Source organism: Bos indicus x Bos taurus, chromosome 25 (genome assembly GCF_003369695.1).
Source record: "Bos indicus x Bos taurus breed Angus x Brahman F1 hybrid chromosome 25, Bos_hybrid_MaternalHap_v2.0, whole genome shotgun sequence".
In the NCBI taxonomy this organism is placed as follows: domain Eukaryota; kingdom Metazoa; phylum Chordata; class Mammalia; order Artiodactyla; family Bovidae; genus Bos; species Bos indicus x Bos taurus.
Genome location: NC_040100.1, coordinates 24,311,953 through 24,339,579, shown reverse-complemented (window position 1 = coordinate 24,339,579; position 27,627 = coordinate 24,311,953). Strand labels below are relative to the sequence as shown.

The 27,627-nt window shown below is 41.1% G+C and overlaps 1 protein-coding gene across 3 annotated transcripts in view; it reads left to right on the top strand.

Moving 5' to 3' along the window:
- Positions 1–27,103, top strand: part of LOC113883517 (acyl-coenzyme A synthetase ACSM2B, mitochondrial-like) — a 49,980-nt gene extending 22,877 nt beyond the window's left edge. For 2 of the 3 annotated variants that reach the window (XM_027527301.1, XM_027527300.1), the window contains 4 exons: positions 1,383–1,510; positions 1,633–1,732; positions 2,730–2,849; positions 26,062–27,103. In XM_027527301.1, the coding sequence (XP_027383102.1) occupies positions 1,383–1,510; positions 1,633–1,732; positions 2,730–2,849; positions 26,062–26,163 (450 nt within the window). In that variant the 3' untranslated portion in view covers positions 26,164–27,103. Of the gene's footprint in view, positions 1–1,382; positions 1,511–1,632; positions 1,733–2,729; positions 2,850–13,938; positions 14,054–26,061 lie in introns of all 3 variants that reach the window. The other variant, XR_003508662.1, reaches the window with a different exon arrangement.
- The last annotated feature ends 524 nt before the right edge of the window (positions 27,104–27,627 follow it).

Sequence of the window (27,627 nt, the reverse complement as noted above, 5' to 3'; positions counted from 1 at the left end):
TAAGAAATAGGGACAAAGGGACAAAGGAAAAAAGTGTCTAGGAACGGGCACTTTGCCTTGCAAAAAGCCTGGTTATTCACTCCTGCTTTTCTTAGCCTATGGTTAAGATTCCAGTTGATTAATTGTCTTTCTCACAGTAACCCTTTTCCACTTCCAAGAGCTGTTTTACGACAGAAAGTTTATTGCCCCTGAATTATATAGAGCAGCATTCTTCCAAGGGCAGTACTGCCCCCTCTCTCAAGTACCATGCCGCTGCTCTATGCCACTGATCTCCTCTAGAGCCATGCAAGATGCTTTACACTAAGACTTCACCATAAGTTAAAAGCATTCCTATCTTCAGATCTTGGAATATTAAAAATAGGTGACCCTCAGATCCAACTGCCCCACTCTATGGGTGAGAATGGTGAAGTCAGAGTTTACAAGACTCATTCAAGTCCACCACAGTGAACAATGGGCTGGGACCTCTGACACCAAGATGATTAAAGAATAAAGTAAATAATCCAATAGTTACAGTTGCTGCCATTTATTGTAAGCTTACCACATGGTAAGCACTCTCCTAAAGCAGTTTATATGCTTTAAACTTGTTTAATCCTTTCAATTACCCCTTGAGTCCTTGGGCCCAAATTACTTGAGTTTAAAATCCTGCTCTACTAATTGCTGTGTGATCTTGGGCAAGTTACTGATCTCTCATACCTCCGTTTCCTCTCTCACACCTCAGTTTCCTCAGATTCCTCTTGCTTTTTCAGATCTTCAATACCCCTAACTTCCAAATGAAGGAGCTAGGGTATGAATTCCCTATGCCACCTTTTAACCCAGAGATGGAGCATCTACTCTAAAGCTCACACCCCTACCCTTGAACAAAATATAGAGATAGAGATCCTCTGACAAGGGGCAAACCTCAATCATTCTGCTTATAAACAGGCACTTCAGTTGAACAGAGGGGTTCAGCCATTACAGAAATATGCACATTGACCCAAGCCCCAGACAGCTTGCTGGTGTATCTCTAGAACTTTCATATCTAACAATCTGGACCCAAGAAAAATGTCTCATAAATCATGATGCCCTTGAACAGTGTCATGGGGTGGAGCAGGGGTTAGGCTGACCAGTAAAGGAAAGGTTGAATCCAATGGGGGAAAGGCCCGAGAGCATGGGCGAATGGATTCATTAATATTATCCATCAAACTGGACCCCAGAGGAGTAAGTGAGAGACTCTGGGTGGAATAAATAAAAGGGGAAGTGCCAATTCCACCTATTCAGGGAAGTTCTACCATGTGTAGTAATTCAAGTTGTAAAGTAAACAATCTGCACATCTGGTGATGGCAGGCCTAGGGCAGAGGATTTAGGCTTTGCAGGTATAATGACTTTCTTTCTGTGGTCACCAGGACAATCTTGAGAAGACAGAAGCCAACATCAGAGGGGATTTTTGGGTCCTGGGAGACCGGGCAATCAAGGATCAAGAAGGATATTTCCGATTCATGGGAAGAACAGATGATATCATTAACTCCAGTGGGTAAGCTTGGTTTCTGGGCAGGAAAAGGGTAATCCAGTTCTTTATTCTGTCTAATTCTAGACTTCTGAGCTGAGCTAGAGGTTGAGTGTCCAGTCTTCTCTGAAAGACAGGTTTTTCTACAGGTACCGGATTGGGCCCTCAGAAGTGGAGAACGCACTAATGGAGCACCCTGCTGTGGTTGAGACAGCTGTAGTAAGCAGCCCGGATCCCATTCGAGGAGAGGTGATGGGGGAACTGTGGCCTGGGGGGTGTACAGATGGTAGTTAAGAGTATGAACTCTGGGGCTAGACAGTCTGGGCCCAAACCTTAGTCCTGCTGCTTACTAGCTGTGTGTCCCTGGACAAGTTATTTAGCCTTTCTGTCTCAGTTTAACCATATGCAAGATGCAAAGCTGTTGTGAGGATTAAATGTGTTAATATTTGTAATGTGCTTGAAACAAAGTCTGACCTGTAATAAGTACTACACAAAGTCTGTCTTTTGGGGCTGCAGATATTCTATCCTGTTTGGCATTTGAATCAGAATCTATTCCCTGACTAGAACAGAGGAGGAATTTAAGCCAAGATAGAGTCTTTGAGGCATGTGGTTTTTAGTGAGAGGAAGAGAGGAAGAAAGGCCCCTGTAATGCCAAGGTTAATGAAATAAGCCCAGATGAAATCTAGAAGAGCTTGTGTATGTGAAGGAAAATTTAAGGTGGAAAGACGTGGGTTGATGTCCAGGGTGAAAATTGATAATATCATACACCTGGCAGGTGTGGGAAATATCATAGGCTCAAAACCCTGGGTGCCAAGCACTGAGCTAAGCCATACTGTATATGATTTCCTTTTATTTCCCATGAATTAAATATGGAAGTTGGATCTCTATTTTATAGGTTGGCAAACTAGCTTGGAGAGGTTAAACAAATCTTTTAGGTTTATTGTTCCCAGCCTTTATTTTCCTCTCTTCTAACTAACTTTTTCCCATCACACTCTATTGTCCCTGGGATATGAGGTAATCCTGGTCTCAATCTACAGTCCTACCTGCTCATCAATAAACAACTTGAGAGAAAGTTGGAATCTTGGCCATGATTGTCCCCAGGTCCTACTTTTCCCTAGCCCCAGATATCTGGAGGTGCAAATGAGGGGATATAAAGGTGGTGGCTGTGGTGGAAGTCTTGACACTGATTATCCCAGGGCATGACAATGCACTCTGATCTTTCTCTGGGCCCTCATCCTTGCTGCAGGTAGTGAAGGCATTTGTGGTCTTGGCCCCACACTTTCTGTCCCGTGACCCTGACGAGCTCACCAAGGAGCTGCAGCAGCATGTGAAGCTGGTGACAGCACCATACAAGTACCCGAGGAAGGTAAGGCCTCTGGATTCCCATGTCCTTCCCCCTTTACTCAGGGATGGAGATATGGTTTTTCTCTTGTAGTTCTCTTTTTCAGGGTGAGGACCAAGCCTTTACTCTAAAGTTCTGCCTGATTATGACCAAGAAAATCCAAAAGGACAATCCAGTAACTGCCTAGATGCCTGAAAATTGGCCTTTAATTCACTCTGAACTGAAACTCAGATTCTCCCATGGAAACAAGTTCTAGCCAATATCTGGCCCATATCCCCCCTCTTGGCATTGAGGTCTTGCTATATTATTCAAGATTCTCTCATTTGCAAGTGACAGAAATTCAATCTGAAGTGTATTGCTCACACAGTTGTAAAGTCCAAGGTTGGGGAAGCTTTGTTGTGGCTGATACCAAACATTCAGATGGTGTGGTCAGGGATGTCTTTTTTCATCCCTTAACTCTCCTTCTTTCTGTATTGGCTTCATTTCTTGAATTGTGCTCCCTGTGAGATAGTCCCCAGGAGCTCCAAAAAAAACAGTTTTAGCAGCTTAGATAATCTCAGTAAAAAAAAAAAAAAATCATCTTTCCCCTCAAAGGCACCAGCAAAAGTCTTCAAGTTCATTCTCATTGGACCAGTTTAGGTTATGTACCCATGATTAAACCAATCTTTGTAACCAGAGGAATGGGCACTCTGATTTGCCAGTTCTGAGTTATGTAATCAGACCTGAGCAAGTACAAGAAGGATGGGAGAGAGGGCTGCCCTACACCCCTGACACGGACTCAGTGAGCTCACCACAATAAAAAGGAACTGCTCTTACCAGAAAAGGTAAATAACATAGAACAATAACAAATAACATAAAAACACTCTCCCTGTTTTCAGCTATTTTTACACTGGGGCAAGAAACTAAGGTTTGGAGATTGATGTAGAAATGGATATCCCAGGTTTTGGAGGTGGGTACAAGATAGAAGCTTGCTGGAGGAAATGAAAAACACATTTTTGTGTCTGGGGTAGACACACACACACACACACACTATACTTTTTAAGTGGTAAGCTTTACACATGTCAGATACTTAGGTAACCCAGATTTTTAATGATGCTTTGTCAACACAGGCTAATTATCATGGGTGGGTTTTCTGAGAGGCAAACTCTGGGAAGGAACTTAACATGCCGAGGTTTATTAGGGAGTGCTTTGGGATCAACACAAGGGGAAGGAAACAGAAGGGAAGAGAGAGGTGTTTGCTGTTGTTGTTCATTTGCTCAGCCATGTCCGACTCTTTATGATCCCATGGACTGCAGCACACCAGGCTTCCCTGTCCTTCACCATCTCCCAGAGTTTGCTCGAACTCATGTCGATCGAGTCAGTGATGCCATCCAACCACCTCATCCTCTGATATCCCCTTCTCCATTGCCTTCAATCTTTCCCAGAATCAGGGTCTTTTCCAATGAGTCCAATGAGTCTTCACATCAAGTGGGCAAAGTATTGGAACTTTAGCTTCAGCATCAATCCTTCCAATGGATATTCAGTATTTATTTCCTTTAGGATTGACTGGTTTGATCTCCTTGCTGTCCAAGGGACTCTCAAGAGTCTTCTCTAGCACCACGATTCAAAAGCCTCAATTTTTACTCACTCAGCCTTCTTTATGGTCCAACTCTCACATCCATACATGACTACTGGAAAAATCATAGCTTTGACTATATGGACCTTTGTCGGCAAAGTGATGTCTCTGCTTTTTAAGACACTGGCTAAGTTTGTTATAGCTTTTCTTCCAAGGAGCAAGTGTTTTTTTAATTTCATGGCTGCGGTCCCCACCTGCAGTGATTTTGGAGCCCAAGTAAATAAAGTCTCTTACTGTTTCCATTTTACCTCCATCTATTTGCCCTGAAGTGATGGGACCAGATACCATGATCTTTGCTTTTTGAATGTTGAGTTTTAAGCCAGCTTTTTCACTCTCCTCTTCCACCTTCATCAAGAGGCTCTTAGTTCCTCTTTGCTTTCTGCCATTATGGTGGTGTCATCTGCATATCTGAGATTATTGATATTTCTCCTGGCAATCTTGATTCCAGCTTGAGCTTCATCCAGCTCAGCATTTCACATGATGTACTTTGCATATAAGTGAAATAAACAGGGTGACAATACACAGCCTTGTCATACTCCTTTCCCAATTTTGAACCAGTCCATTGTTCCATGTCCAGTTCTAACTGTTGCTTCTTGACCCACATTCAGGTTTCTCAGGAGGCAGGTTGGGTGGTCTGGTATTCCTGTTTCTTTAAGGATTTTCGAGTTTGTTGTGATCTACACAGTCGAAGTCTTTAGTGTAGTTAATGAAGCAGAAGTAGATTTTTTCCAGAATTCTCTTGCTTTTTCTATGATCCAACAGATGTTGCCAATTTGACCTCTGGTTCTTCTGCCCTTACTAAACTTAACTTATACGTCTGGAACATCTCAGCTCACGTACTGCTGAAGCCTAGCTTGAAGGCTTTTGAGCATTACCCTCCTGGCATGAGAAATAAGAGCAATCATGTGATAGTTTGACCATTTCTTGGCATTGCCCTTCTTTGGGATTGAAATGAAAACTGATCTTTTCCAGTCCTGTGGCTACTGCTGAGGTGTTGATTTGCTGGAATATTGAGTGCAGCCTTTTCACAGCATCATCTTTTAAGATTTGAAATAGCTCGGCTAGAATTCCATCACCTCGACTAGCTTTGTTTGTACTAATGCTTCCTAAGGCCACTTGACTTCACACTCCAGGATTTCTGGCTCTAGGTGAGTGATCACACCATCATGGCTATCTGGGTCATGAAGATCTTTATTGTATAGTTCTTCTGTGTATTCTTGCCACCTCTTCTTAATATCTTCTGCTTCTGTTAGGTCCATATTGTTTCTGTCCTTTATTTTGTCAACCCTGGCAAGAAATGTTCCCTTGGCATCTCTGGTTTTCTTGAAGAGATCTCTACTTTTTCCCATTTTTTACCCCAGACTGTCCAGCAAAAATGGGTTTATTTGACAGCAGCAAAGATTGAAATTCAGAGTCTTGAACTATGGCAAGCCATGTGTAAGGAAAGGAGATCTCTTTTGAAGAGAAGAAAGGGAAGTTGGCAAGGCTATAGTAAACAGAGTATCTAGGGGAGAAACTGAAAGTTCAAAGTATAGTGTCTTTTCATTGGCTGAGTTGTGACAATCTGATAAGAAAGCTTTCCCAAGATATTTGGACCAGGTCTGGTAGAAGATTGTCACCAAATATTTGATGATGACATATCATTTCAAATGAGCCTCAGTTTCTATGAACTTGATAACATATGGATTTATTTATTTTTATAAATTTATTCATTTCAATTGGAGGCTAATTACTTTACAATATTGTAGTGGTTTTGCCATATGTTGCCATGAATCAGCCATGGGTGTACATGTGTTCCCCATCCTGAAACCCCCTCCCACCTCCCTCCCCATCCCATCCCTCTGGGTCATCCCAGTGCACCAGCCCCGAGCACCCTGTCCCATGCATTGAACCTGAACTGGCGATCCATTACACATATGATAATATACATGTTTCAATGCCATTCTCCCAAATCATCCCACCCTCTCCCTCTCTCACAGAGTTTAAAAGACTGTTCTATACATCTGTGTCTCTTTTGCTGTCTCACATATAGGGTTATTCTTACCATCTTTCTAAACTCCATATATATGTGTTAGTATACTGTATTGATGTTTTTCTTTCTGACTTACTTCACTCTGTATAATAGGCTCCAGTTTCATCTACCTCATTAGAACTGATTCAAATGTATTCTTTTTAATGGCTGAGTAATACTCCATTGTGTATATGTACCACAGCTTTCTTATCCATTGTCTGCTGATGGACATCTAGGTTGCTTCCATGTCCTGGCTATTATAAACAGTGCTGCGATGAGCATTGGGGTACATGTTCTCTTTCAATTCTGGTTTCCTCTGTGTGTATGTCCAGCAGTGGGATTGCTAGGTCGTATGACAGTTCCATTTCCAGTTTTTTAAGGAATCTCCACACTGTTCTCCATAGTGGCTGTACTAGTTTGCATTCCCACCAACAGTGTAAGAAGATCTCCACACCCTATCCAGCATTTATTGTTTGTATACTTTTAGATAGCAGCCATTCTGACTGGCATGAAATGGTACCTCACTGTGGTTTTGATTTGCATTTCTCTGATAATAAGTGAGGTTGAGCATCTTTTCATGTGTTGTTAGCCATCTGTATGTCTTCTTTGGAGAAATGTCTGTTTAGTTCTTTGGCCCATTTTTTGATTGGGTCGTTTATTTTTCTAGAATTGAGCTGCAGGAATTGCTTGTATATTTTTGAGATTAATTCTTTGTCAGTTGCTTCATTTGCTATTATTTTCTCCCATTCTGAAGTCTGTCTTTTCACCTGGCTTATAGTTTCCTTTGTTGTGCAAAAGCTTTTAAGTTTAATTAGGTCCCACTTGTTTATTTTTGCTTTTACTTCCAATATTCTGGGAGGTGGGTCAGAGAGGATCCTGCTGTGGTGTATGTCGGAGAGTGTTTTGCCTATGTTTTCCTCTAGGAGTTTTATAGTTTCTGGTCTTATGTTTATATCTTTAATCCATTTTGAGTTTATTTTTGTGTATGGTGTTAGAAAGTGTTTTAGTTTCATTCTTTTACAAGTGCTTGACCAGTTTTCCCAGCACCACTTGTTAAAGAGATAGTCTTTTCTCCATTGTATATTCTTGCCTCCTTTGTCGTAGATAAGGTGTCCATAGGTGCGTGGATTTATCTCTGGGCTTTCTACTTTGTTCCATTGATCTATATTTCTGTCTTTGTGCCAGTACCATACTGTCTTGATGACTGTAACTTTGTAGTAGAGCCTGAAGTCAGGCAGGTTGATTTCTCCAGTTCCATTCTTCTTTCTCAAGATTGCTTTGGCTATTCAAGGTTTTTTGTATTTCCATACAAATTTTGAAATTATTTTTCTAGTTCTGTGAAAAATACTGCTGGTAGCTTGATAGGGATTGTATTGAATCTATAGATTTCTTTGGGTAGTATACTCATTTTCATTATATTGATTCTTCCAATCCATGAACATGATATATTTCTCCATCTATTTGTGTCCTGTTTTCTTTCACCAGTGTTTTATAGTTTCTATATATAGGTCTTTTGTTTCTTTAGGTAGATATATTCCTAAGTATTTTATTCTTTTCATTGCAATGGTGAATGGGATTGTTTCCTTAACTTCTCTTTCTGTTTTCTCATTGTTAGTGTATAAATGGAAGGGATTTCTGTGTGTTAATTTTATATCCTGCAACTTTACTATATTCATTGATTAGCTCTAGTAATTTTCTGGTGGAGTCTTTAGGGTTTTCTATGTAGAGGATCATGTCATCTGCAAACAGTGAAAGTTTTACTTCTTCTTTTCCAATCTGGATTCCTTTTATTTCTTTTTCTGCTCTGATTGCTGTGGCCAAAACTTCCAAAACTATGTTGAATAGTAGTAGTGAGAGTGGGCACCCTTGTCTTATTCCTGGCTTTAGGGGAAATGCTTTCAATTTTTCACCATTGAGGATAATGTTTGCTGTGGTTTTGTCATATATAGCTTTTATTATGTTGAGGTAAGTTCCTTCTATTCCTGCTTTCCGGGTTGTTGTTGTTGTTGTTTTTTAATCATAAATGGATATTGAATTTTGTCAAAGGCTTTCTCTGCATCAATTGAGATAATCATATGGTTTTTATCTTTCAATTTGTTAGTGTGGTGTACTGTGTTGATTGATTTGTGGATATTGAAGAATCCTTGCATCCCTGGGATAAAGCCCACTTGGACATGATGTATGATCTTTTTAAAATGTTGTTGGATTCTGTTTGCTAGAATTTTGTTAAGGATTTTTGCATCTATGTTCATCAGTGATATTGGCCTGTAGTTTTCTATTTTTGTAGCATCTTTGTCTGGTTTTGGTATTAGGGTGATGGTGGCCTCATAGACTGAGTTTGGAAGTTTATCTTCCTCTGCAATTTCCTGGAAGAGTTTGAGTAGGATAGGTGTTAGCCCTTCTCTAAATTTTTGGTGGAATTCAGCTGTGAAGCTGTTTGGTCCTGGGCTTTTGTTTGCTGGAAGATTTCTGATTACAGTTTCAATTTCTGTGCTTGTGATGTGTCTGTTATGATTTTCTATTTCTTCTTCATTCAGTTTTGGAAAGTTGTACTTTTCTAAGAATTTGTCCATTTCTTCCAAGTTGTGCATTTTATTGGCATATAGTCGCTGATAGTAGTCTCTTATGATCCTATGCATTTCTGTGTTGTCTGTTGTGATCTCCCAATTTTCATTTCTAATTTTGTTGATTTCATTCTTCTCTGTTTCTTGATGAGTCTGGCTAATGGTTTGTCAATTTTATTTATCTTCTCAAGGAACCAGCTTTTAGCTTTGTTGATTTTTGCTATGGTCTCTTTTGTTTCTTTTGCATTTATTTCTGCCCTAATTTTAAGATTTCTTTCCTTCTACTAATCCAACCAGTCCATCCAAAAGGAAATCATTCTTGGGTGTTCATTGGAGGGACTGATGTTGAAGCTGAAACTCCAATACTTTGGCCACTTGATGCAGAGAGCTGACTCATTTTAAAAGACCCTGATGATGGGAAAGATTGAGGGCAGGAGGAGAAAGGGACGACAGAGGATGAGATGGTTGGATGGCATCACTGATACAATGGACATGGGTTTGGGTGGACTCTGGGAGTTGGTGATGGACAGGGATGCCTTGAGTATTGTGGTTCGTGAAGTCGCAAAGAGTTGGACACGACTGAGCGAATGAACTGAACTGAACTAACCCTGGGGTTCTTCATTTCTTCCTTTTCTAATTGCTTTAGGTGTAGAGTTAGGTTATTTATTTGACTTGTTTCTTGAGGTAAGCCTGTATTGCTATGAACCTTTCCTTTAGCGTCACTTTTACAGTGTCCCATAGGTTTTGGGTTGTTGTGTTTTCATTTTCATTCATTTCTATGCATATTTTGATTTCTTTTTTGATTTCTTCTGTGATTTGTTGGTTATTCAGCAGCTTGTTGTTCAGCCTCCACATGTTGAAATTTTTAATAGTTTTTCTCCTGTAATTGACATCTATTCTTACTGCACTGTGGTCAGAAAAGATGCTTGGAATGATTTCAATGTTTTTGAATTTACCAAGGCTAGATTTATGGCCCAGGATGTGATCTATCCTGGAAAAGGTTTCATGTGCACTTGAGAAAGAGGTGAAATTTATTGTTTTGGAGTGAAATGTCCTATGCTGCTGCTGCTACTAAGTCACTTTAGTCGTGTCTGACTGTGTGACCACATAGGCAGCAGCCCACCAAGTTCCACCATCCCTGGGATTCTCCAAGCAAGAATACTGGACTGGGTTGCCATTTGCTTCTCCAATGCATGCTTGCACGCTAAGTCGCTTCAGTTGTGTCCAACTCTATGCGACCCTATGGACAGCAGCCTACCAGGCTCCTCTGTCCACAGGATTCTCTAGGCAAGAATACGGGAGTGGGTTGCTATTTCCTTCTCTGAAATGTCCTATAGATATCAGTTAGGTCTAACTGGTCTATTGTATCATTTAAAGTTTGTGTTTCCTTGTTAATTTTCTGTTTAGTTGATATATCCAAAGGTGTGAGTGGGGTATGAAAGTCTCCCACTATTATTGTGTTGTTGTTAATTTCCCCTTTCATACTTGTAAGCATTTGCCTTACATATCATGGTGCTCCTATGTTGGGTGTATATATATTTATAATTGTTATATCTTTTTCTTGGATTGATCCTTTGATCATTAGGTAGTGTCCTTCTTTGTCTCTTTTCACAGCCTTTATTTTAAAGTCTATTTTATCTGATATGAATATTGCTGCTCCTGCTTTTTTTTTGGTCTCTATTTGCGTGGAATATCTTTTTCCAGTCCTTCACTTTCAGTCTGTATGTGCCCTTTGTTTTGAGGTGGGTCTCTTGTAGGCAACATATGTAGGGGTCTTGTTTTTGTATCCATTCAGCCAGTCTTTGTCTTTTAGTTGGGGCATTCAACCCATTTACATTTAAGGTAATTACTGATAAGTATGATCCCGTTGCCGTTTGCTTTTTTGTTTTGGGTTTGAGTTTGTATACCCTTTCCTGTCTAGAGAAGATCCTTTAGCATTTGTTGGAGAGCTGGTTTGATGGTGTTGAATTCTCTCAGCTTTTGCTTGTCTGTAAAGCTTTTGATTTCTCCTTCATATTTGAATGAAATCCTTGATGGGTACAATAATCTGGGTTGTAGGTTTTTATCTTTCATCACTTTAAGTATGTCCTGCCATTCCCTTCTGTCCTGAAGAGATTCTATTGAAAGATCAGCTGTTATCCTTATGGGAATCCCTTTGTGTGTTATTTGTTGTTTTTCTCTTGCTGCTTTTAATATTTGTTATTTGTGTTTGATCTTTGTTAATTTAATTAATATGTGTTTTGGGGTGTTTTGCCTTGGGTTTATCCTGTTTGGGAGTCTCTGGGTTTCTTGGACTTGGGTGATTGTTTCCTTCCCCATTTGAGGGAAGTTTTCAACTATTATCTCCTCAAGTATTTTCTCATGGTCTTTCTTTGTGTCTTCTTCTTCTGGAGCCCCTATGATTTGAATGTTGAGGCATTTAACATTGTCCCAGAGGCCTCTGAGGTGATCCTCATTTCTTTTAATTCTTTTTTATTTTTTCCTCTCTGCTCATTTATTTCTACCATTCTATCTTCTACCTCACTTATCCTATCTGCCTCCGTTATTCTACTGTTGGTTCCCTCCAGAGTGTTTTTTATCTCATTTATTGCATTATTCATTATATATTGACTCTTTTTTATTCCTTCTAGGTCCTTGTTAAACATTTCTTGCATCTTCTCAATCCTTGTCTCCAGGCTATTTATCTGTAACTCCATTTTTGTTTTCAAGATTTTGGATCATTTTCACTACCATTATTCTGAATTCTTTTTCAGGTAGATTCCCTATCTCTTCCTCTTTTGTTTGGTTTGGTGGGCATTTATCCTGTTCCTTTACCTGCTGAGTATTTCTCTGCCTTTTCATCTTGTTTATATTGCTGTGTTTGGGGGTGGGGGGCTTTCCATATTCTGGCACTTTGTGGTTCCTCTTTATTGTGGAGGTTCCTCATTGTGGGTGGGGTTGAACAGGTGGCTTGTCAAGGTTTCCTGGTTAGGGAAGCTTGTGTCGGTGTTCTGGTGGGTGGAGCTGGATTTCTTCTCTCTGGAGTGCAATGAAGTGTCCAGTAGTGAGTTTTGACATGTCAGTGGGTTTGGTGTGACTTTGGGCAGCCTGTATATTGAAGCTCAGGTCTATGCTCCTGGGTTGCTGGAGAATTTGTGTGGTATGTCTTGCTCTGGAACTTGTTGGCTGTTGGGTAGTGCTTGGTTTCAGTGTAAGTATGGAGGCTTTTGGATGAGCTCTTATCAATTAATGTTCCCTGGAGTCAGAAGTTCTCTGGTGGTCTCAGGTTTTGAACTTAAGCCTCCTGCCTCTGGATTTCAGTCTTATTCTTACAGTAGCCTCAAGACTTCTCCATCTATACAGCACCGATGATAAAACATCTAGGTTAATGATGAAAAGTTTCTCCACAGTGAGGGACACTGGAGAGATTCAGAGTTACATGGAGAAGAGAAGAGGGAGAAGGGAGATAGAGGTGACCAGGAGGAGAAAAAGGGGGAATCAAAAGGAGAGAGACAGATCCAGCCAGTAATCAGTTCCCTAAGTGTTCTCCATATTCTGGAACACACAAAGAGATTCACAGAGTTAGGTAGAGAAGAGAAGGGGGAGGAAGGAGGTGGAGGCGACCCATGGAGAGAGCAATCAAGCCAGTAATCACACTCCCAAGTAAAAATTGGTACTGAAGACTGGGTTCTTAAAGGTACAAAATTGATAACAAATGCCAAAAGGCAAAGATTAAAAATCTGGAGTAGAGGTTAGACTCTCAAAAATACAATATTAAAAAAACAAAACAAAGTCACAAACATTATAAAATATATATATATATATATATATATATGAAGTTTTTTTTTTAATTAGGGTCTTTTTTTTGCAAGGTAATGGTAGATTATAAAAATGAAAATTAAAGGAGTAATAGAGGACTTAAAAATTTAAAAAAATTTTTAATTTAAAAAATGACAGTAGCAAAAATATATATAGGAATTTCTCTGGAGCTGTTGTGGACATTGTGGGGTCAGTTCAGTTTCAGATAGTTCCTTGATCTGGCTTATACTTCTCAAGATTTATGCTGCTGCTGCTGCTGCTGCTGCTGCTGCTGCTAAGTCACTTCAGTCATGTTCAACTCTGTGCAACCCCATAGATGGCAGCCCACCAGGCTCCTCCGTCCCTGGGATTCTCCAGGCAAGAACACCTGAGTGGGTTGCCATTTCCTTCTCCAATGCATGAAAATGAAAAGTGAAAGTGAAGACGCTCAGTCGTGTCCAACTCTTAGCAACCCCATGGACTGCAGCCTACCAGGCTCCTCCGTCCATGGGATTTTCCAGGCAAGAGTACTGGAGTGGGGTGCCATTGCCTTCTCCATCTCAAGGTCTATAGGCCCCTTCTAATGTAGTCAGTGCTAACTACAGGGTTTTAATCTGTTGCACCTGTCACTTCCAAAGTGGTTCCCTCTTTATTTTAGATTCTTCTATTTGCTGGTCTCTTCAGTGTTTAATTTCCACCCTGACACAAGGGGGTGAAGGTGGTCACTTATTTAGGCTCACTTTTTCAGTCACGCTGTGGGGAGGGAGGAACACTGCAAACAAATATCATTGGCGTGTGTGGGGAGTGCTTCCAGTGTTTCAGCTGCACTGTTGCCCCCACTCACAGCATGTGTGCTTTCCCAGTCTACACTGCTCAGGCTCCAGGTTGCTCTGCCAGAAACTGTCTGAGGCAGGCCCTGGGTTGTGTGCATTTCCCAGGTCTAAGCCACTCAGGTTCAGGTTCTCGAGTACTCCCCAAAGGCTTAGATTCAGTTGGGCCTGCGTTTTGTATCCTTCCCAGGTCCGAGCAGCTCAGGTGACCAGGTGCTTGCTGAGCACAGTCACCCCCAGGTGGGCAGTGAGTCTTATCACCTCCCCCATCCCAGCCGCTCTGTTTTCTGGGTGTACAATGGGCGTGCCTTCTCAGGTGTGCCGTGTGTCTCTTCTGGGGAGCTGATCTCTGGCTGTGACCCTCTGGGCAGATGTCAACCATTCAGAATCCCAAGAACTCTTGGTTAGCAATGGAGCCTGTTTGCAGTTTGGTAAAGTATGCCTCTCTGGGGTCGTGATTGCCCTTTTCCAGCTCTGGCTGCCCCACCACCACCCGCCTGCTTGTCTCCAGCAGGGATGGGCTGGTCCACAATCTGCTAGCTCTCCTCTGGTATTTGCTCAGTCCTTTGTTCTGTGAGCGGGCCTGGCAGTGCCTCAGGTTAGGGCTTTTCACAGGATAGTTCTCTCTCTCTTTTTTTATTTTTTTCTCTCTCTGGCTATCCCACAGTTTGAGTTGCTATCTCACGTTAGTTCCCTCAGATTGCCCTCAGGGCATTCCAGTCCGGTCCTCACCCTAAGCAATGCAGCCCTCGCCTCCCTGTTCAGCCCCCTCTTGCTGGTGGCAGCTGCAACTGCTGGAAGTTGCCGTTAGGCATGTAATCTGTGGGTTTAAATTATTTATTTATCTATTTTTCCTTCTGGTTATGTTGCCCTCTGAGATTCCAAGATTCCCCACCGAGCCACCATTAAGAGTGTTTCCTGGTGTTTGGAAACATCTCTTTTAAGACTCCTTTCCCTGGACGGATCTCCATCCCTACCCCTTCTGTCTCTCTTTTTATCTTTTATATGTTGTCCTACCTCCTTTTGATGACAATGGGCTGCCTTTCTGGGTGCCTGATGTCCTCTGCCAGCATTCAGAAGTTGTTTTGTGGAATTTGCTCAGCGTTCAAATGCTCTTTTGATGAATTTGTCAGGAAGAAAATGGTCTCCCCATCCTATTCCTCTGCCATCTCAGGACCGCCTCCCAACATATGAATTTAATAAACAGAAACCTCAATTAAAATAGAATTGAAGGACCAGAAAGGGAAGCTATTATGAGAGCTTTAGAGGCTCTGGTAGGACTGAGTTGTTATTTAGTTCAAATCAGAGCTATCACTATTTATCAAACCAATAATTCTTGAATTGTCTATCTTATTTTCCTTTTATGAGGCCAATTATTTGGCTTCTCTAGCAAGTTTTTCTAAATTATCGTTTGGGGAAATACTCTTTGGACCATGACAGCCATGTCATGGTGAAGGGGCTTATGTAACTCAATGAAGCTATGAGCCATGTGGGGACACCAAGATGGGCGGGTCATAATGAAGTGTTCTAACAAAACATGGCCCACTGGAAGAGGAAATGGCAACTCACTCCAATATTCTTGCCTGGAGAACCCCATGAACAGTATGAAAAGGCAGAAAGATATGACACCAGAAGATGAGCACCCCCCAGATTGGAAGGTGTCCAATGTGCTACTGGGGAAGAGCAGAGGGCAATTACTAGTAGCTCCAGTAAGAAAGAAATGACTGGTCCAAAAAAAAGAAATGATGCTCAGCTCTGGATGTGTCTGGTGGTGAAAGTTAAGTCTGATGCTTTAAAGGATAATATTGCATAAGAAACTGGAATGTTATGTCCATGAATCAAGGTAAATTGGATATGGTCAATCAGGAGTCAGTAAGATTGAACACTGACATTTTATGAATGAGTGAAATAAAATAGATGGGAATGAATGAATTTAAATCAGATGAACATTATATCTATCACTGTGGGCAAAAATCCCTTAGAAGAAATGGGGTAGCACTCATAGTCAACAGAAGAGCCTGAAATGCAGCACTTGGGTGCAGTCTCAAAAAACAACAGAATGATCTTCTTTCATTTCCAAAGCAAACCATTCAACGTCACATTAACCAAGTTTATGTCCCAACCTCTATGCCAAAGAAGCTGAAGTTGAACAGTTCTATAAATACCTACAACACCTTCTAGAAATGATACCAAAAAAGATGTCCTTTTCATCATAGGGTGTTGGAATGCAAAAGTAGGAAGTTGTGAGATACCTGGAGTAACAGCCAAGTATGGCCTTGGAGAACAAAATGAAGCAGGGAAAAGGTTAACAGGGTTTTAGCATGAAAACATGTTGGTCATGGAAAATACCAATTTCCAACACATGAGCCAAATCTGCACAAAGATATCACCTAATGGCCAATACTGAAATCAGATTAATAATATTCTTTGCATCCAAAAGTGGAGAAGCTCTATACAATAAAAAAAAAAGACCTGAAGCTGACTGTGACTCAGATCATGAGCTCCTTATTGCAAAATTCAGGCTTAAATTGAAGAAAGTAGGGAACATTTAGGCCATTCAGGTGTGACCTAAATCAAATCCCTTATGATTCTAAGTGGAGGTGATGAATAGATTCGGGGGACTAGATCTCATACACAGAATGCCTGAAGAACTATGGACAGAGGCTTGTTACATTGTACAGGAGGCAGTGACCAAAAGCATCCCAAAGCAATTGAAATGCAGGAAGGCACAGTGGTTGTCTGAGGAGGCTTTACAAATAGCTGAGGAAAGAAGAGAAGTGAAAGGCAAGGGAGAAGGGTAAGACAAATGTAGATTGAATGCAGACTTTGGGAGAATAACAAGGAGAGATAAGAAAGCCTTCTTAAGTGAACAATGCAAAGAAACAGAGGAAAACAGAATGGGAAAGACCAGAGATCTCTTCAAGAAAATTGGAGAGATCAAGGGAACATTTCACGCAAGGATGTCCATGATAAAGGACAGAAATGGTAGGGACTTAACAGAAGCAGCAGAGGAGATTAAGAAAAGGTGACAAGAATACACAGAACTATACTAAAAAGGTCATAATGACCCAGATAACCACAATGGTGGTCACTCACCTAGAGCCAGTCACCCTCGAATGTGAAGTCGGGTGGGCCTTAGGAAGCATCACTACAAACAAAGCTAGTGGAGGTGATGGAACTTCAGCTGAACTATTTAAAATTCTAAAAGATGATGCTGCAAAAGTGCTGCACTCAATATGCCAACAAATTTGGAAAACTCAGCAGTGGCCACAGGACTGGAAAAGTTCAGTTTTCATTCCAGTCCCAAAGAAGCGCAATGCCAAAGAATGTTTAAACTACTGTACGATTGCTCTCATTTCACATCCTAGCAACTTTATGCTCAAAAACCTTCAGACAAGGCTTCAACAGTACGTGAACCAAGAACTTTCAAATGTACAATCTGGGTTTAGAAAAAGCAGAAGAACCAGAGATTAAATTGCCAACATTTGTTGGAACATGGAGAAAACAAGGGAGTTCCAGAAAAACACTACTTCTGCTTCATTGACTATGCTAAAGACTTTGTGTGGATCACAACAAACTGTGAAAAATTCTTAAAGAGATGGGAGTACCAGACCACCTCACCTGTCTCCTGAGAAACTTGTTTGCTAGTCAAGCAGAAACGGTTAGTACTGGACATGGAACAATAGACTGGTTCAAAACTGGGGAAGGAGTATGCCAAGGCTGTATATTGTCACCCAGCTTATTTAACTTATATGCAAAATACATCATGTGAAATCCTGGGCTGGATGAATCACAAGCTGGAATAAAGGTTGCTAGGAACAATAGCAACAAATTAAGATATGCAGAAGATACCCCTCTAATGGTGGAAAGGGAAGAGGAACTAAAGAGTCTCTTGAGGAGTGTGAAAAAGCTGGCTTAAAACTCAACAGTCAAAAAAGTAAGATCATGGCATCCAGTCCCATCACCTAATGGCAAATAGATAGGGGATAGTGGAAATAGTGACAGATTTAATTTTCTTAGGCTCCAAAATCACTGCAGACAGTGACTGCAGCCATGAAATTAAAAGATGATTGCTCCTTGGAAGAAAAATTGTGACAAACCTGTGCTGTGCTTAGTCACTCAGTTGTGTTCAACTCTTTGAGACCTCATGGACTGTAGCCTGCCAGGCTCCTCTGTCCACCAGGCAAGAATACTAGAATGGGTGGTTATGCCCTCCCCCAGGGGATCTTCCCAATCCAGAAATTGAACCAGGGTCTCCTTTATTGCAGGTGGATTCTTCACCAGCTGAGCCACCAGGGAAGCCCAAGAATACTGAAGTGGGTAGCCTATCCATTCTCCAGGGGAACTTCCAAACCCAGGAATTGAACCAAGGTCTCCTGTATTGCAGGCAAATTCTTTATCAGCTGAGCTACCCAGGAAGCCCATGACAAACCTAGATAGCATATTAATAAGCAGAGACATCACTTTACTGACAAAGGTCCATATAGTCCAAGCTATGGTTTTTCCCTTAGTCATGTATGGATGTGAGAGTTGGACCATAAAGAAGGCTATGTGTGTGCAAGTTGCTCAATCGTGTCTGACTCTTTGCAACCCCATGGACTATAACCAGTCAGGCTCCTCTGTGGAATTCTCCAGGCAAGAATACTGGAGTGGGTTACCTTTCTCTTCTCCAGAGGATCTTCTTAACCCAGGAATCAAACCCAGGTTTCCTGCATGACAGGAAGATTCTTTACCATCTGTGCCACAAGGGAAGCCCAAGGAAGGTTGCATGGTGAAGAACTGATGCTTTCAAATTGTGATTCTGGAGAAGACTTGAGACTCCCTTGGACTTCAAGGAGATCAAACCAGTCAATCCTAAATGATATCATTGGAGGGACTGAATGTTCATTGGAAGGACTGCTCCAGTACTTTGGCCATTTGACATGAAGAGCCAACTCATTGGAAAAGATCTTGATTCTGGAAAAGATTGAAGGCGAGAGGAGAAGGGGATGGCAGAGGATGAAATGGTTAGATAGCATCACCAACTCAAGGGACATGAATTTGTGCAAACTCTGGGAGATACTGCAGGACAGAGGAGCCTGGCATGCTGCAGTCCATGGGGTCACAAAAAGTTGGACAAGACTGTTAAACCACAACAGCAGAACATCTAGAGAACTTGATATCATCCACATCAGCCTTCAGGATTTGTGACAAATCCTAAGTAAAACCCTGCGTCATTATGGTCCAGGTAAATTGCTTTTATTCCCAGGTAAGGCAAAAGGTGTTGGCTGGCTTCATCAACTAGAATACTGAAGAATGGACTGCATAAATATTGAAGAAATATTGAAGAATTTGCTTCCAGTGGGAATGGATATTAGTAGTGATGAGGGTTAAGGACAATAAAGTATTGGGATAATGATTGTTTATTATTCAGAGGTCCTGGACAAGTCTCTGCCCTCCACTTTCAGGTTTTTCCACTGGTAAAATAGAAATATGCAAGGGTTAGTCCAAGTATATGGAGAAGGAAATGGCAACCCACTCTAGTGTTCTTGCCTGGAGAATCTCAGGGAATCCCCTGAGAATCCCAGGGGAGCCTGGTGGGCTGCCATCTATGGGGTGGTGCAGAGTCGGACACGACTGAAGTGACTTAGCAGCAGCAGCAGTCCAAGGATAATGTGACTTTGAACCTTTTAATCTTCTATTCAGACGTTATGTCTTGCAGACGTTATGTCTTCTTTACTTTTAGATATTGATTACTTCTGAGAAGAGGATTTGAAGGATCTATGAGAATCTTGATGGGAGGTGCACTGTGAATTTTGCCAATATCAGGTGGAGATCTTGCTCATTAGGAAGTTGGGAACCAATGCAACAGGGAGAGATGATCTGTGTTTCTAGAATTAGCTGTAGTACCATCAGACACAGAGCAAATAAATCATTCACATAGTTGGCTGCTTTGATGACTACTGTTAAATTCTAGAATTATTGGTTCCCTTTTTTGAGAAAGAAATTCTGACATGATAGTTTTCTAACAAGTATCAGCCTAATAAATGGGTAGGGGCAGAGGCACTAAGGGGAAAAGTGTATGTTATTTCTCAACCAGCCTGAACAAAAGGAAATGGATTCAGAGAGAATAATCTCTTGACATTCATTAGAGATCCCTTTTAATACTCCAAGACAGGGGACGCTTTATAGTAGTGTGACTGAGCACTGAGAGTATGGCTCCTGTGTCAGTTAGGACTGGAAGTGTTAGTCGCTCAGTCATGTCCAACTCTTTGCAACCCCATGGATTTTAGCCTGCCAGGCTCCACTGTCTATGGAATTCTCCAGGCCAGAATACTGGAGTGAGTAGCAGCTCCCTTCTCCAGGGGATCTTCCCAACCCAGAGATCATTCAAGCTTTTCCCTATTAACAGTTTTCATCCAATACTGAGCTTGGCATTTAGTGATGAGCTGATATAAGTTGGAGAAACCAGATTAAGTTTGAGTGACTATATTAAATTACTCAGCGAATTTGTGAGGATCTTTGGTTATTTTGGGAAAATCTTTGACTATGGCTTATAGTTCTGCTTTAGTTCAAGGAATATAAAAAATTAAGGGTTTAGCTTCTGGATCCTCAGAAGGCTTAATTTTGAAGGAGCAGATATTGATTTATTCAGAGGAAAATAGGGTGGGGAGAATTTTAGGGGGAAAGGAAAGTTTGGTGAGAGAATTAGCAAGGAGGAACTGAGGATATGGAGAAGGTGTGGGAGGCATAGAAGGGAAAGAGGAAGATGGTGCTGTAAGTGGGGCCAGAGGAGGAGGGGCTGTGTTAGAGCAATAAGACAGTCCCAGAGACTGAGACTGAGGCAAAAAGCCAAGGAAGAAGAGCCTTAGGCTTCAAAGGGGACTTTGTCTTTCTTTGTTTACTTGCTTCAGTTAATTTTAAAATCAGATTTTGCCAAGAGGCAATTTGAGACTCCTGATAACATTTGAAAGTCTTAAAACACCAGTTGAAAGAGATGTTCCATTCAGTTTTGGAAATTTTAAAGCTGTATTTGTCCAATTTGGTTTAAAGAAAAATAAGTTTGGGGTTTTCAAAAGTTCCCCATAATAACCATTGATATTCTAAATTGTCTTTGATTAAGTCAATTTATATAGTTAGAAATTGGCATGAATGAAGACTGTGGTTTTCAAACATAAACTAGACCAGGGTCCTTGATGTGTGGGAGGGGCAAGGTGGAAATACTTAGATAACTGGGAATTCTATTGCCCAGAGGTTTTTCTCTAAGAAAGAATAATTTTCAAACAGTTGGAACAACCCAAGCAATCTTAATTGCCCGGAGGCCTAATGCCAGCCAGTTTTGAGGAACAGTTTGGTCCCTGAACTGAATTATCTGGTCCCAGAGGAGGTACATCAAAAGCAGCTCAGTGCAATTCCAATAGAACAATCTCTATTCCAAAAGGATTGGGTCAAAGGCTGAGTCTGCACAATTCTGATTAACTAACCCCTGTTCCCAAAGACCTAGGCTCAAGTCCAGTCAGTTCTAGGAGAAACAGTCCTGGTTTCAAAGAGAATCATGCCAAAGGTTAGCACGGTTCCAACTGGGACAGCCTGATTTTAGTATCAGGCTAAAGTTTCAATGCAGCACCCACACACAGAACAAGGCCTTAACTAGCAAGGATGAAACCTTTAAGTAGAACCTGAATAAAACCTGAGGAGCTTCAAAACACAAAGAGGGTAGAAGCTCAAACCTGAGAGAAAGACTTATCCTCAAACTCCAGGGCAGAATGTGGAGATGCACTGTTGCTGCTGCAGCTGCTAAGTCGCTTCAGTCGTGTCCGACTCTGTGTGACCCATAGACGGCAGCCCACCAGGCTCCCCCATCCCTGGGATTCTCCAGGCAAGAACACTGGAGTGGGTTGCCATTTCCTTCTCCAATGCATGAAAGTGAAAAATGAAAGTGAATTCGCTCAGTCGTGTCTGACTCGTAGCAACCCCATGAACTGCAGCCTACCAGGCTCCTCCATCTATGGGATTTTTCAGGCAAGAGTACTAGAGTGGGGTGCCATCGCCTTCTCCGCGAGATGCACTGTTATGTAGTCTTAATAAGGGCTTCAGCCAACCCCATGAGGAGTTCTGAAGCTAGGACAACTTTTCCCAGGGGAAGACAGGGAGAAGGGTCTCTATGCTCATGTAGGTTGGGTTTGGATACAGGCTGCCCTGGAAAGAGATAACTCTCCTTTACTGCTGCACTCCCCAAGGTGGTTTGGCAGTGGGGGAGTAAGTCTTTCATTCCGGCAAAGGGATCTGAGTAGCACATCAAAGAATCCACAACACAGAATTTCAACCTCAAACTGATAGTGAGGCATTACGCCGAGTCTCTGAAATCAGACTGTTCCATTCAAAATTCATCTCCATTACATTTCTGAACAATTACTCTGTGCCTCAAATTCCTTATCTGTAAAGTGGGCTAGTGGCGTTACACCTTCACAGTTGTTAATATGAGTTAACATTAATATTTGTAAGGCATAATGCATTTGGAAGAGTGACCAGCACATTAGTAAACATTTCATAAGTATTTTTAAAAGGAGACTAGAAATCCAATCATAATATAAATTTTGAATTGTAACAGTATCTTGGAGGATCAGGTGGGGTGGTACTATCCCACAGTATAACACTATATTATTCAATAGATATGTCTCCTTTTTCGAGTTTCACATCTAGAATGCCCTGGGCAGCAGATTTTTCCCACTTCTTCCCTCCTTCCAGTAACTATATCTTTCTGCTTCCTTCTTCATGATATGCAGAGTGGTTTTCCTCTTACCGTTAAACCCTGATCTCCCCTGAGACTTCGTTCTACCCCATCTACATCCAAGTGGCCAAACATTAAATATTTTAGGTCATACTGTCTTTATTGCAACTCTGCCCTGATACTATGAAAGCAGCCAGAGACGATTGTCAATGAATGGGTGGGGATGTGTTTAAACAAAACTTCATTTACAAAAACAGAGGAAGGTTGAATTTTGCCCAAAGACTATTGTTTGCCAGCTCCTGCTCTATTCCATTGTGATTTTAACAAACTCCTTCAACAAAGTCAGTCTTACTTTATGGAAGATTCCCATACCAGCTTCTATGATACTTTTTCTTTATCTGTATCCCTGCTGTTGGGGCTTCTCTGGTGGCTCAGTGGTAAAGAATCCACCCGCCAATGCAAGAGATGGGTTCATCCCTGGGTCAGAAAGAGCACGTGGAGAAGAAAACGGCAAGCGACTCCAGTATCCTTGCCTGGGAAATTCCATGGACAGAGGAGACTGGTGGGCTACAGTCCATGGGGTTGCAAAACAGTTAGACACAACTTAGAGACTAAACACCAATCCCTTTTGTTATTCTTTGCATTAAACCCAAGACCATTCAACTCCTAGACCAAAGCCCTGGCAAGCTGATCCATATAGTGGGAGGTCAGTTCAGTTCAGTTCAGTCTCTCAGTCGTGTCCAACCCTTTGAGACCCCATGAACTGCAGCACGCCAGGCTTCCTGTCCATCATCAGCTCCTGGAACTTGCTCAAACTCATGTCCATAGAGTTGGTGATGCCATCCAATGATCTCATCCTCTGTCATCCCCTTCTCCTCCAGCTTTCAATCTTTCCCAGAATCAGGGTCTTTTCCAGTGAGTCAGTTCTTCGCATCAGGTGGCCAAAGTGTTGGAGTTTCAGCTTCAGCACCAGTCCTTCCAATGAATATTCAGGGATGATCTATTTTAGGGTTGAATAGTTTGATCTTTTTGCAGTCCAAGGGACTCTCAAGAGTCTTCTCCAACACCACAGTTCAAAAGCATCAATTCTTCGTTGCTCAGTTTTCTTTATAGTCCAACTCTCACATCCATACATGACTACTGGAAAAACCATAGCTTTGACTAGATGGACCTTTGTTGGCAAAGTAATGTCTCTGCTTTTGAATATGCTGTATAGGTTGGTCATAACTTTTCTTCTAAGGATCAAGCACCTTTTAATTTCATGGCTGCAGTCACCATCTCCAGTGATTTTGGAGCCCAAGAAAATAAAGTCTCTCACAGTTTCCATTGTTTCCCCATCTATTTACCATGAAGGGATGGGATTGGATGCCATGATCTTTGTTTTTTGAATGTTGAGTTTTAAGCCAACTTTTTCACTCGCCTCTTTCACTTTCTTCAAGAGGCTCTTTAGTTCTTATTTTCTTTCTGCCATTATCGTGATGTCGCCTACATATCTAAGGTTATTGATATTTTTCCCGGCAATCCTGATTCCAGCTTTTTGTTCACCCAGCCTGGCATTTCTCATGATGTGCTCTGCATATAAGTTAAATAAGCAGGGTGACAATATACAGCCTTGATGTACTCCTTTTCCTATTTGGAACCAGTCTGTTGTTCCATGTCCGGGTCTACTGTTGCCTCCTGACCTGCATACAGATTTCTCAGGAGGCAAGTCAGGTGGTCTTGTATTCCTATCTCTTTCAGAATTTTCCACAGTTTATTGTAATCCACACAGTCAACGGCTTTGGCATAATCAATAAAGCAGAAGTAGATGTTTTTCTGGAACTCTCTTGCTTTTTTGATGATCCAACAGATGTTGGCAATTTGATCTCTGGCTCCTCTGCCTTTTCTAAATCCAGCTTGAACATCTGGAAGTTCACGGTTCATGTACTGTTGAAGCCTGGCTTGGAGAATTTTGAGCATTACTTTACTAGCCTGTAAGATGAGTGCAATTGTGCAGTAGCTTGAGCATTCTTTGGCATTGCCATTGGGATGAAAACTGACCTTTTCCAGTCCTGTGGCCACTGCTGAGTTTTTCAAATTTGCTGGCATATTGAGTGCAGCACCTTCAGAGCATCATCTTTTAGGATTTGAAATAGCTCAACTGGTGTTCTATCACCTCCACTAGCTTTATTAATAGTGATGCTTCAAAGGCCCACTTGACTTCACATTCCAGGAGGTGAGTGATCATACAATCGTGATTATCTGGATTGCGAAGAACTTTTTTGTACAGTCCTGTGTAGTCTTGCCACCTCTTCTTAATATCTTCTGCTTCTGTTAGCTCCATATCATTTCTGTCCTTTTTTGTGCCCATCTTTGCATGAAATATTCCCTTGGTATCTCTAATTTTCTTGAAGAGATCTCTCGACTTTCCCATTCTATTGTTTTCCTCTATTCTTTGCATTGATCACTGAGGAAGGCTTTCTTATCTCCTATCTCTTATCTTCATCTTATCTCATATGGCCTTATCTCTTATGTCTTTCCTTTTCTCCTTTGCCTTCTCTTCTATTCACAGCTATTTGTAAGCCCTCCTCAGACAACCATTTTGCTTTTTCAAGGACAGACAAATAGGAAATGATTGAGATGGAATTCAAAACCAGACCTTGTAACTCTTAGATATCTATCTATCTGTTCTACATTAATAGCCATACCTAATATTTTTGAGTGTTTACCCTGTTGGAGAGGAAGAAATTTTCCTCTACCTTTCTAGGTTCTTCCTGCTGGTCTAAGTATTAAATCAGTATGAGACAGATTAATAGGAGAAATCAAACACAAATTTAGTCATGTATTCTTGGGAGAGACTCAGGAAAACTCAATAACTCACCAAAACAGTCAGAACCCTCACCTTAAATACCACATTCAGCTGAAGACAAAACATGATGTTGGGAGTAGTGGTTTAGGGAACCTCAAAAGGGTGTTAGACAATTCTAATGGAAATGGAAAAGCAAATATTTGGTAAATAAATGTTTTCTGAGCTGTACGGATACAGTGGGTCACAGATGGACATTGATGTCTAGGCCCTGTTGAATCTTCCCCACACCCTAGACCATATTCTTTGCAGAGATATCTCAGGAACAAACTATTTAAACATTTTAAGCAGTTATGGGTAAGGAACAAGAAAAGCATCCTGAGTCTTCTATTTCTTAAAAATAATAAGCCTAAATTAATCCTCACGCCCAAGAGGCACATTTTGAGCTGGCAAATTTTCTTCCCCTATAACCTCATGCAAGAATTTAGTCTATGTAATTGCACTTTTTTTATCACAACAACTCAACAAAGTTGTTATCCTTCAGTCTGCTCAGTGGGAATACTGAGTCTCAGAAAAACTAAGTGACCTGACCAAAGCCAGGCACATGGTAAAGGAAAGGCTGGAGCCCAGAGAATCTGAGGTAAAAACTCAGATGGCTGTTTACTGTGTCGTGTTGCATTCATCATGCTGCATCTTCACTCTTCTAGAGAATGTCAGAGACCAGCTAACTAATCTTTATGTTTAATCTCTTGTCCTCATCCCAGAACATTTTCTGAAGATTTGTATCACACAAGGGGTTTCCCAAGGGACTTACCAGGATCTATCCTCACTCACCTGGAGCCTTTGGCCTCAAGAGTTTCCTCTCACTCTATAGCAATTCCTCTGAAAAATCCAACCCATTGGGGTCACAAATAACCCACTTTGGACTGATCTTTTCTCAACAGATAGAGTTCGTCTTAGATCTGCCCAAGACCAACACAGGGAAAATTCAGCGGTCAAAGCTTCGAGACAAGGAGTGGAAAAAGTCTGAGCAGGTCGGGGTCTAGTGATACCTGCAAGGTGCTTTACCTTAGATCCTGCCCTTCTTCCCCTTTAAATCCATTTGAGTCATCTGCCTTCCTCTGGGGATATGAGATTCTTTATGACAAAACATGATCTGATTTTTGTCTTTCCTTGGTTATTATTTCAAAATCTTACCATGTTAGATATTGAAAAAAGAAAAAGAAAGGAGGAATGAGAAAGAGAGGAAAGGAAAGGAAACAGAAAAAACGGTGGGGAAAGAAGAAAGAGAAATTAAAATAGCAATAAAAAGAAATTGAGAAATAAGAAAAGGAGGGAGGGATCATAAGATGGAGGCCAGGAGGAAAGATGGAAATAATTAGAGGGAAGAAGAAAAAAAGAAAGAGGAGAAAGGAAGAAATGAAGGAAAGAAAGAAGGTGGGAAGGTAGAAAGGGGAAAAAAGAAAAGACAGAACTCAATAAAATATCAATAGTAAGAGAAAATGATAAAGAAAAATGATGGGAGACAGGAAGAAGGGGAGAAAGGAAGGAGAGAAGGAAATTTTTAGTTTTCTCCCACAAATAGATAGTGACAAGAATCATGAAGAAAACTGAATCTTATCTAGGAAACAAAAGGCTATAACACCCCATCACACCCCTAGAACAAAATCTCCATACAGAGAGGCTTGTGAGTGTGGTTGGAAAATTAGAATCACCCTCAAGTAACTTCAGATTTGGGGGAAATCATGACCAGAGGAGGGGAAACACCATTTATTGAGCATTTGCCACATGCAAAGCACTGTCCATGCAAGCCATTTCACAAATACTATTATGTCTTATCTCAACGTGGCATCTACAGATTTCAGATCATGGCTATGAGAATAGTGCAGACACCTCAAAAGGGTGGCCCTTCTCCCATGGCTTTTGTTTCTATTTTTTTGTTATCTACTCTTCCTAGTATCAATAATAAAATAATTTTAAAGTTAAGACCCTAAGGGTTATCTTTGGGGAAAACAAAGATGTTTTGTTGAAGAATAAACCACAGAGTCAGTTCCTAAGACTTCTGGATCCCAGAACCAGGGATCCAGGAGAGGGGTAAGGACTATGAGGGCTTTACCTATAACTAAGAGATGGAAGGTGAATCTTCCTAGCAGATTAAAGTTTAAAGTGAGTTGAAGAAAAAAGCAAAGGGTCTCTGAGAGTCTATGACTCTTCTTCTTAAGAATGCTTAGTAATAATAACAACAGCTTTAATAAGAATATCAATTATTTATAAAGTACTTGCTAAGTGTCAGGCCCTATGGCAAGATACACATATATTAATCTCACTTTTCAATTCAAGTTCTATTATTTTTTCCCATTTTATGTGGAAAAAACCTAAGATTTGGAGAGATTCAGTGATATTCTGCAAAGTCAAGTAGCTGGTAAATGACAGCATCAGGTTCAAACACAGACCTGTCTGCTTACAATGTCTATGCATCCCTTTGCTTGCCTTCTTCTCTAACCCTTACT